At 52.6% G+C, this 11,427-nt stretch overlaps 1 protein-coding gene across 1 annotated transcript; it reads right to left on the reverse strand.

The window, feature by feature from the left end:
- Positions 1 to 426: 426 nt before the first annotated feature.
- On the reverse strand, positions 427 to 10,886 carry MFSD2B (MFSD2 lysolipid transporter B, sphingolipid; the record flags this gene model as incomplete). Its single annotated transcript, XM_080911639.1, has 13 exons — positions 427 to 652; positions 958 to 1,101; positions 1,367 to 1,476; positions 1,663 to 1,743; positions 2,005 to 2,088; positions 3,028 to 3,149; positions 3,256 to 3,346; positions 5,226 to 5,356; positions 5,442 to 5,520; positions 5,853 to 5,976; positions 6,703 to 6,827; positions 7,745 to 7,870; positions 10,821 to 10,886. 13 exons carry the CDS (start codon positions 10,884 to 10,886, stop codon positions 427 to 429), a joined length of 1,509 nt encoding a protein of 502 aa, XP_080767765.1.
- Between the last annotated feature and the right edge of the window lie 541 nt (positions 10,887 to 11,427).

The raw sequence follows: 11,427 nt of genomic DNA on the forward strand, positions 1-11,427 counted from the left end.
CCACTCAGCAGTCACGGGGAGAAGAGAAGGAACTTCCCAGGCTTTGGCTCTGAGATGGAGACCAGAAAGCAAAGTGTAGCAGAGAGTATGAGCTGAGGTTAAGGCTTCCTGTGCCTAGCTCCTGTGCCAGTGGGCCAGCGAGTTCAGCCGTGCAAACACTGATGTCCCGGGACATAGAACCTGACACAAGCGCAGGGTAGAGGGTGACAACACACCAGGTGTGAGGTGGTCTGGGTTTCATAAGTAGATGGGGTACAAGGGAGGCCTAGGGGTCCCTCATCCCCAATCCGTGAGGTAGCCCAAGGGAGACTAAGGATGAAGACTAGAGATAAGTGGAAATCTAGGAGTAGAGCGTCATTGGAGCTAAGGTAAGTGGCCTGAAATCGTGTGTGTGTGTGTGTGTGTGTGTGTGTGTGTGTGTGTCCCTTAGGCTGGTAAACCTGCCCATGTGTAACCATGTGCAAACACGACCCACCTCCGAAGGCTTAGCTGGGAGGAAGTGCCCTGGCTTGGCATCTTGGGAGTGGGGCCAACCAGGAGGATGCATAGGCCAATAAGGATCATGCAGGTGGGCACAGCACTGATGAGAACCTTGAGGGTGACCACCACTTCTTCTGCTTGCTGGCAGGCTCCTGCCTCATACCCTGCAAACCTGGAGAAACACCACCAGCAGCTCTCTTATTTTGTCAGCTCTGCTGAGCATTACCCTTTGGGTGCAGAAGCCACAGACTTGTCACCCCACCCTCTCCTGAAAACTGACTTCCAGCCCAATTAGCCTATTATTCAGGACGTATGAAAGGCCAGAGAGGAGTTGGGACCCCTTTAGTCCTGATGATGAAGTCCCTTATACTCCAGGTAATGGAGCATGCTCACGGGAGCTCTAGGGCGGAGGCTCAGACCGCCTCCCACCCTCCTGGTCTTTTGTGCTTTTGCTATACCCCCCACCCTAGGACTGACTCCAAACTGAGGGTGGAGATGCCTAAGGCTCCCGCGGCTGACAGCTTGGTGAAGAAGACGTAAGATGAGTAGAAGATGGACTCCACGCCCGGGCCGTGGCGGTGCTGCAGCTGGAAGTCATCGACCACATCTGGCAGCATGGACCTAGGGGAAGGTGCATGGGGTCAGCCTCTTCCCTTTGAAAAGCAGCAGCCAGCCTGTGAGTCCTCAGGACGGCAGCGATTGAGTTGGAGTCCTCTCTGCCCACAACCATCCAGCAGTATGTCTGTGTTCCTTTCTGTTCTGTCGTTGGCTCCTTCAAAGGAAGCAACTGGTGGCCACACACAGGGAACAGGCCAGCAGGAGGAAGAAAGACTCCCTTATGGAAGGATATGAGGATCCCAATCCCCCTTCCCATCACCAGGCCTACCAAGGTAGCAGCAGGGACACAGCAATGCTCACGCCAGAGACAAAGGCCACAACGTAGGCCACAGGTGCTGAGGGCACAGCAGCCAACAAGATAGAAAAGGGCACCATCACCTGGGGAGATACACCTGTGAGCCAACCCCCTCATTGCTACCTGGCTTCTCATTAACAAGCTCAGCCTTTGCCATTCATGGTAAGCCCTGCATCTGGTCCTGTGCTAGGCTCAGCAGACGCAAGGGAACACGGATCTAACCCTGTTAGGCTCAGCCACCCTCAGGCCTTAGTTCTTGCTTCACTCACAAAGATCCCAAATGCGGACGTCCTCTTCCCAAATCGCTGGAGAGCCCTTTCCCACAGTGGTGTGCTCAGCACAGCTGAGACCTGTGGAGCAGACAGCATCATCACACCAGGGTCCTGAAGTCTATACCTTCTCCCAGATTTCACAGCCCTTGCTTTTAGGAAAAACACCTAACCTCAAACTATCTGGTTTGAACCAGTAGTTAATAACTCTGAGCCTGGCCCCCAACTCCTCCCTCTGCTGGAATGAGACTAAAACAAAATGTGACCATTAGAACTCCAGCCATAGAGGTTCCCAGCCCAGGCCCCCAAGGGCTCTACCCTCTACCTCCTCGGTCCCCTTACCAGGATGGTTAGCACCAATTTCTGGACATGGTCTTGTAGCTTAGAGGCATGTCTACAGAACAGGACTAGGTAACTTTGTTCCACCTGAGGAGATGCACAGGAAATGCAGTAAATGGCAGGGATTCAGAAGTCATGTGTAAGAGACAACCTCCAGTAGGGCCTCTCCTTTGAGTCCTTGAACTCAAACGATCCCCCCCAAAATAAATATGAGCCATTTCTAGTTCACTGTCTTCTTTCACATAGCTAAGATCAAACAGACTTTACTCAACTTCAGGAAATAAGAGGATACTATCCCAGACACACCATCTTTCCAGAAGCCACCGGCACGTTGAAAGGAAAAGTCATGGGGCACCAATGTTGTTAGGAGATGATGTCCCAGGTTTCAGCACCAATGTTAGGAAAAGGAGGAAGAGAGTGGGGGGCATATGGCCCATGGAGGTGTGGCGAGGCCTGGGGGCAAGGAAGATGCCTCTGGGGGGCCCATGTTGAGAATCCCTTCCCCCTGAGGGACCAGCCACACAACAGTATAGTACAGAATAGTTTATTCAGGTCATGGGAGAGTTAAGAGGGTGGTAGAGGAAGAGAGAGAGAGAGGAGTAGAGGCCGGCCATGAGCATGTGGAGGGAGAGGGGAGAAGGGAATGGGAAGAGGAGGGGTAGGGGTGGGAGAGCAAGAGATCAAGAACAAGAGGAGGTGTCAAGCAGCCCCTTTTATAGTGTCAGGTCACTGGGGTGGAGCATACCTGGCTACTGCCAGGTAATTGAGGGGTGGGGTATACCTGGCTGTTGCTAGGTAACTGAGGGGTGGGGTTTACAGAATCACAATACACATGAGTCACACCCAGGTTTTCTCAGCATTAGCCTTTCTCAGCCTACAAAAGTAGGCACCCCACCACTTGCATTGAGGCAGGAGAATCAGGAGCTGCTGAGTAGAATCAGCTACATAACAAGTTCAAGGCCAGCCTTGTGCCTGTTCACAATAAGCACAGACAGTGCAAACCGAAGGTCACATGGGCAGCAGTACCTGGACAGCAGCTGAGATGAACAAGAAGGAGACCACCAGGTTCAGATAGGGTGGGTGCCGGGAAGTGATGGCCAGGCCTGTGAAGAAGCTCAGGCCTTGGCCCGAGGCTGGAACAGAAGTGTCTACAAGACAGGAGAGTGGTACCTGGATTGGCAGAGTCCAAAATGCACCCCTAGGAGGAGTCCTGCTCCTGATTCTTCCTCTCACGCCCTCACTGCATCCCCATACCTGGCTGCTCCTTCACTCCTAGGCTCAGCAAACTGCCACACACAGGGTACATCAACGCAACCACGGCAGCTGCAATACAATAGAGGCGAGCCTGCAGGACAGGATGGAACTGCACTGGGGGGATGCTTCCAGCCCAGGGAGGCTACAGTCTAGTACCAGCAGAAAGATTGTTCCAAAAGCTGAACAATGCCAGTTTCTTCTCCTTTGGTTTTACTCTGTTAGGTCTAAGGGCTCACTCAGGACAGACTTGCTTTTCTGCTGACTCTTTGCTCCCGCAGAGAAGGAAACAGTCATGCAACCAGAGGTCAGCGTGCTTACTGCCCCATCTTAGTCAGCAAATAGGCATAGCTGCTAACTTCTGTGTCCTAGACCCTGAGGTTACAATGAAGAGTAAGTTGCCCCTCATCCACAATAAGGGCTGGGCAGTGGGGAGGGGTGGGCAGTGGGGAGGGGTGGTCAGTGGGGAGGGCTGGGCAGTGGGGAAGGGTGGGCAGTGGGGAGGGCTGGTCAGTGGGGAGGGCTGGTCAGTGGGGAGGGGTGGGCAGTGGGGAGGGGTGGTCAGTGGGGAGGGGTGGTCAGTGGGGAGGGGTGGGCAGTGGGGAGGGCTGGGCAGTGGGGAGGGGTGGTCAGTGGGGAGGGGTGGGCAGTGGGGAAGGGTGGGCAGTGGGGAGGGCTGGGCAGTGGGGAGGGGTGGTCAATGGGGAGGGGTGGTCAGTGGGGAGGGCTGGGCAGTGGGGAGGGGTGGTCAGTGGGGAGGGGTGGTCAGTGGGGAAGGGTGGGCAGTGGGGAGGGGTGGTCAGTGGGGAGGGGTGGGCAGTGGGGAGGGGTGGTCATTGGGGAGGGGTGGTCAGTGGGGAGGGGTGGTCAGTGGGGAGGGGTGGTCAGTGGGGAAGGGTGGGCAGTGGGGAGGGCTGGGCAGTGGGGAGGGCTGGGCAGTGGGGAGGGGTGGTCAGTGGGGAGGGGTGGGCAGTGGGGAGGGCTGGGCAGTGGGGAGGGGTGGTCAGTGGGGAGGGGTGGTCAGTGGGGAGGGGTGGTCAGTGGGGAGGGGTGGTCAGTGGGGAGGGGTGGTCAGTGGGGAAGGGTGGGCAGTGGGGAGGGCTGGGCAGTGGGGAGGGCTGGGCAGTGGGGAGGGGTGGTCAGTGGGGAGGGGTGGGCAGTGGGGAGGGCTGGGCAGTGGGGAGGGGTGGTCAGTGGGGAGGGGTGGTCAGTGGGGAAGGGTGGGCAGTGGGGAGGGGTGGTCAGTGGGGAGGGGTGGGCAGTGGGGAGGGGTGATCAGTGGGGAGGGGTGGGCAGTGGGGAGGGGTGGGCAGTTCCATGGACGATTAATGATAGTGTGATGTTGCCCATGCTAGTCTATAACTATGTAGCTAAGGATGACCTAGGACTTGGGATCTTCCTTGCCTCCACCTTATGGGTGCTGGGCTTACAGTTTTGAGCCACCACACCCGGCTTATGAGGCACCGAAAGGCTCCCTTTGTACCTGCTGTTTTCTTGTCCATTGGTCGTCTTTTGTCTTTCACAAAATCACACACTAAATGTATCAGATTTTTTGAGACAGGGTTTACTTGGCTCAGGCTGGCCTTGAACTACCTAACTGACCAGACATATCCTTGAACTCCAGCTCCTTCTGTCTCAGTCTCCCAGGTGCCAGAGTCATGGGTGTGTACCATCCTGCCTGGCTGTGGTTTTGCTGTTGTTATTTGGTTGGGTTTGGCCATGCCTGGTCATTGAATCTATTTAGTACCCCATGCATGCTGGCCAAGTGCTCCACCGAGGAGCCTGCAGTGGTTCTCACCTTCCTCCCCCTCTCTCTCCTCCCTCCCTCCTCCCCTCCCTCCCTTCTTCCCTTAGTGGAGAGCCTGCTGGATCTCAGGGCTTGTGAGTTCAGCTAGAGAAGCAGAGGGAAGTGCAGTCAGCTTCAGAAGAGCATCCCTGTAGGGAGCAGTTGATCTCAGACCTCAGACACTTACTACTTCTGGGGAGACAGCAGTACTTCTGGGGTGCACGGTATCCTCACACCTCTGGGACCCATGGGCACTGAACACAATGAGCCCATGGACAGTGGCTCCCATCAGTGTCCCTGCCATCTCCATGGTCATTCCTGGGGACAGAGTGTGTACAGGTGATATAGCAGGTGGCAGCATCTGAACTGGCAGCCCCCACCCTGAACACAGAACCCTACTCACGGTATGCCGTGGCAGAGTCTCGCTCCCTGGGGTTAGGGGTGATGATCATTGTGAGCGCGGTGTAGGGCACCTGGAAGAACTGGAATGCACCCCCCCCCCAGTGGTTATAACGACACCTCCCACTTATACTGTCACTCAAGGACTGTTCCCCTCCCCTGCCGCTTAGCTATGCAAACACCAGCAGCCACCCTGTCCTATCCAGATTCCTAAAAGACCAGATCATCTGATCCTTAGAGCTAAGGGCTCAGAAGCAAGGGCCCTGAGCAGGGCCAGCAGAGGCAATGACAGATTTCCGAGCACTGGTAGGTCAGAGCAGAGACCAGACCCACAACACCCTTACTCCGAATGGTAATCAAAGCTGGCAGTGAGGCTCACCAGAGCCAGGGCTAGGAGGAGAGGTCACACACTTACCGTAGCCAGGGCCTGGAACAGGCAGTAGAAGCTGGTATACCAGAGCCCACGCAGGCTGGTGAATGGGGGCAGGAACCACAGGAAGAAGTAGGCCAGTGCAATGAAAGGCATGCAGCCCAGCGCCCTGTAGAAGCACAGCTGAAGTACTGTGCCTACAGCAGGGGGACCAAGGGCCCAGGAGGGACAACCGCACCCTGTCTTGGCCCCTGGAGAGGCCATGGTGCTGAAGCTTTTAGGGAGCCATGGAGATGGGGAAGGACCTTCATTGTTGAGACTCTGGCCAGGGCCCTTGGTGGAGAACTGGGAGGATTACTCAGTGGCAGAGCATTTGGATAGCATCTGTCAGGGCCTGAGTTTGACTTCCTGGAGCACAAGCAGGTTGTTCTTCCTCTAGGACAGTGGTTCTCACCTTGTGGATCATAACCCCTTCCGGGGTCAAATATCAGATATCCTGCCTAGGATATTTACATTGACTCATGACAGAACGAAATTATAATTATGAAGTAAACAAAATGATTTTATGTTTGGGGGTCATCACAGCACGAACTGTATTAAAGGGTCAAAGTATTAGGAAGGTTGAGACCCACTGCTCTGGGGCCTGCCAGCCCAGTCTCACCATTCTGAGCCACAGACAGACTAGGGAGCCCTGTGCCAACTGCTGAGGAACAGACAAACTCTAAATTTGTCTCTGAGCTACAGAATGAGTTATGGTCTGACCTAGCTGATCCACACTGCACAGGCTTGCCTTCTAACCATCCACAGGTATCAACTAAGAAACCTAAGGTGGTGACAGTGACATGGGATGGGGGTGGGGGGATGAGAGGAGTCTCAGCACCAAGGGACAGCTCACCAAGGCATTAGCCGTCCAGACCCTGTTCTTCTGCTCTTGTTGATGAAGAAGCCAGCCACAGGGTCTGCAACTGCCCCAGACACCTTCCCTCCAAACAGGGCAAGTGATACCTGGGCAGCGGGGATCTGAAACCATCAAGAGGATGGATACAACTAAGGGTCCCCAGAGTTCCACAATACAGTCACTCCTGTTTGCCTGCCAGTATAAAGGTCTGGGAACTCATGTGGGGACAGAGCCATGGCAGAAAGGGCTCCAGGACATGACTCCAGAATGCTCTGAGGAACATCAGAGCCACTGAGGAGAGGGGTAGCCACTGAGGAATGTGCACAGGCATTCTGACACTATTTGTTGGTTTGCGTTTTGGTTTTGAGATAGGAGAGTGTTTCCCAACTTGTGGGTCATGACCCCCACATATCCTGCAAATCAGAATATATTACAATTCACAATAATAGCAAAATTGTAGTTAAGAAGTAGCGATGACATTTTATGGTTTGGGGCCACCACAGCATGAGGAACTGAGCGAAAGGGTCTCAGTATTATGAAGGTTGAGATAGCATCATGTCTCAAGCTCAGGATGTAGATAAGGATGGCTTTGAACTTCCAGCCCCGTCTCTTCTATTTGGATTATAGGCTTGTGCCACTGTGCCCATTTCATGCACACTAGGCAAACACTCTGCCTGTTGAACTACATTCCCATCCACACCTTGGTCTGAGACCAGATCTTAAGTAGGTAGATAAGGTTGGCCTCAAACTAGCTATGTAGCTGAGGTTAGGTTTGAACTCCTGATCCTCCTGCCTCTCTCCCTTTCTACAGGAATGCTAGGATTACAAGTGTATGTCACTATACCTGACTGCTTTCTCAGTCTCCTAGTACAGGCAGGATGTAATGAGTATCTCTGAAGAGACTGCCCTACAAGGCATTTTATGTTGTTATCAAACTTGAGTCAAAGGGCTGTCTACCAAAATGGAAGTGGTAGCTTGGGGACAAACTGGATGGAGAGGAGGTAGGAAGTCAGGGGCCATGGGCTACTGCCACACTCACCTGGGCCACATCAAGTAGGAAGAGGTGCAGGTAGAAGGCCGAGGCGCTGGAGGCCACCTGGTTAGGGACCCCACCAATGCCATAGCACAGCTTCGTACAGACTGAGAGGCGACCATCTCTCTTGTCCTGGGGAGACACAGGAACTAACTCCTATCCGTACAAGCACAGGATAGCTCCCCACAACCCCATGACTTCCGTAGAAACCCTTATTCCCCGATGGCCTGAGGACTGAGCAATCTCAGTCTCATTTTGCCCCCAAGTAATCCAATGGGGAAGTGAGAATTAGAAAACAGAATTCTAAACCCTGTCCTCGAAGTCATTCCAGGGGGAAGTTCTTCCTTGTGTCCTGCCCCCATGCTTCCTGCCATAGACACTCTGTACTGAGGCAGTGATCAGAGTGAGCCGTGGGTCCCAGTGTGATCTTGAATAAACCCATGACAGTTTTCGGATTTGATTTCCTCTTCTGTCACGTGCAGTCATCCTGCCAGCTTCACGGGGAATGGCAGTGGCTCTGCGAATCCGTCATTCGATGCTCGGGCTTTTATTACACTTACTTTGTGCATTGATTTTGTGTGGGGGGAGATGTGTGTGCACCACAGCACACATGTGGAGGTCACAGTGCATTCTCTCCTTCCACCGTGGGGACCCTAAGTATCAAACTCAGGTCATCAGGCATGGTGGCAGGTGCCTTGACTCACTCAGCTGTCCAGTGTTTGTGACATTTGCAAACTACCTGATGATCCCCTGGCCTCAGCCATGATGGGGGTGTGTATGCTGCAGACGCCAGCAAACTTTACAAATGAGAGCTCTCCCCCTTTCTTCTGGAAAGTCTGTTTGTCAGTACAGCAGTATTACAAACTAGTGTGAGAGCCAGGAACACAGAATATCACAGTCCCTCAGCCATCAGGTGGAGTCTTTAACATCTGATTGCCAACAGCCCCGTGTGATCTGAACACCTCGTACTACTGTCCCAGCATGAAAACCAACTCTGAACTCCATTTGCCACATTACATTAACTGACTGCTCAGTGGCTCAGTCCACAAACCTTGATCATCCTTGGTTTCTCTTTTGCAATTCTCCTGCCTCAGCTATCAGGTGAATCTCCAAGTGGCTTCTCTGCAGCTATTCTACTCTATAAGCCCAACTATGTGTGCTCTCTGCTTAAAACCCACAACTTGCCTTTATTCTCCTCACGATGGCCTTCAGGAGCCCACTCTGTGCCCACTCCCTCTCTCCCTTTAAATAGCTTTCTTGGTGAGAGTTTCTTACTATTCAAACCCCTTTCAACCATTGCTTCTCTAGGGTCTTTGTATTTCTCTCTCTTTTTTTCTGGAAGGCATGTCTGTGTCTTTCAAGAGCTTACTGCTCACCATTTGAGTATGACTTTAAAGAGGCATTCCCTGACAAGCCAGGCTGTCTGGTATACCCTCCTTTACTTCCCACCTCTCCCACCATGACGTAAGCTGAGACCAGAGGCCTTCTCACTCACTCACTGTGGGGCCTCTAGTGCTCAGGCAAACGCTAGGTATTCAATATGTTTTTAAAGCAATAAATGTCTATGAGGATGTTGTAAAGTATTCTATTTTCAAATAATGCCAGGAATCATTTGTTTTCATCCTTTGCCTGGGGACAGAGTTGGGTGGGCAGGAACTAGAACTTTGTCCATTTCAGTATCTTGTAGACACCACCACAGGCAGGCTGTGTGGAAGGGAAGGTCTCCCTAGATAAGACGTATCGCAAATGTCATACATGCTTCCTACCCTAGGAGAAAAACCACACTCAAGGCTGGGTGTATTCTTCTGACATGTGTGTGAACATTGCTGCAACTTCCAGAAGAACTTAAGAGAATCACTTGGCAGGATCCAGTGTGAGCGATTCCTGCTCTTTAAAGAGTCTCTTCTTTTACCCTAAATGGGCCTGTGGAGGTTTAAGATAATACAAAGGCCACCACAACAAATTCCAGCTGAAACTGACGTGACAGACTCTGAATAATGCTTGGCCTCCTTACCTCCTCAGCCCTGTGGAGTTCACAGAATCTACACTGTACAAACTGGCTGTGAGACCTGCTGAGCTTCAGTTTCTTAACAAGCAAAACGCTGACATATGCTCCGCACTGCATTATTAGGGTAATCAAACGCTGCTGTTTCATGGCAGCCTTAGGCGTCTTTTCTTTTTTCCATTAAAATCACATATCACCTCAGTTCTCTAAATCCTGGAAATGTGAGGTCCCAGAGGACCCTCTACACCACCCCACACCCAGCACAGGCGTTTCACCATCTGAGACCCTCTGCCACTGGGCTGCATCTTTTACTCATCCACCTTTCCTAATTGTTAAGGTGATGGTTCTTATTATATTTCTTAGAACATCAAGGAATCTTCCTGTCTCAGCCTCCCCAGTCAGGTACTGGGACTAAGGTACACCTAGGCACTGGGGTCTCCCAATTGAGGGCAAGTTTGTTTTTTTTTTTTTTTTTTTTTTTTTTTTTGTTTTGTGTTTTAATCTGAGATTCCTGGAAGTAAACAGCGAGTCAAGACAGGGGATGGAGGTGTAATCCACTGAAGCTGCAGAAATAGCTTGCCTGTGGAACTGATATAGGTTCTGAATTTAGCACGACACAGCTCAGTGGCTCTTAACTTCTCTGGCATTAGCGCCAGCCTCAACATCAGCCCCAGCCCCATCCACAAGGAGAACACAGAAGATCTAAAAGTACCTTGGGTTCCCATCTGCCCTCTACCCGCACCTCTCAAGCCGCCTGCCTCTAAGTAGAACTTGCTCCCTGGGCAGCCCCAGGATTTCAGAGGGAGTCTAAGTCCACAGGAGCAGCCTTGAGTTTGGAGAAAGGAGGCTAAGAGGCTTCCAGGAGGACCTGCAGTGAAGACACTAGCGATTTGATCCTTCCTCCCTGCCTACTTGAATGAAACTGTTACTTCACACCAGGACTCGGGATGCCTTTCTACTTTTGCTGGTGTGTCCCAGGGATACCAAATTGCACACTATCCAACAACTGGACGAAGTGCAGCGGCAGGTGCCTTTCTTCCCTGCTCTTGGCCTCCCTCTTCCCACCCTGGCGCTCACCGAGCCTGACTCCTGGGCGTGAGGCTCTGCGACAGGAGCTGGGGTAGGTCCGTGGTGCACCGACATCCTGTGGCTGCTCAGCTCTGACTGCCTTTGCACGGGCACTACCCCGAGGGTAGATCTGGCCAAGTGGGCGTGGTCCCGGTGTTCCGGCAGCCCGCCCTTCAGGAGCCCTAGTAGCCGCGTGCCACCTGAGAGGGCAGTGTGGGGATACCCAGGACCTCGAAATTTCCTGTTCTCCTCCTCTCCAATCGCCATACACCTGGGAAAAAGCTGCCAAGTCTTCAGGGACAATTTTGTTTCTTGGCAGACGTGTTGTACACAGAAACCCTTGGGTGAAAGCCAGCAAACAAGCCTATTCTTTAAACGAAGCAATACACTTCACTTGTTCAGATTAAAATTAGCCCGAACATTTCCCAGGCTTTCCTATAGGTAACTTGCACCTACAGCTGTGCGACTAAGTCCTGGCCAGCGCACGAAGTGTGGTGGGTGCCATATCCCAGGAAATACTTTGAAAAGGCAAGGGACCACACTATAAAAATCTAACAAGAAAACGGTGACTATTCTTCCTTGTATTATCAGACTACTAAAACAATGGGCCCCAGAA

Source organism: Micromys minutus (genome assembly GCF_963924665.1).
Source record: "Micromys minutus genome assembly, chromosome: 1".
Taxonomy (NCBI): Eukaryota; Metazoa; Chordata; class Mammalia; order Rodentia; family Muridae; genus Micromys; species Micromys minutus.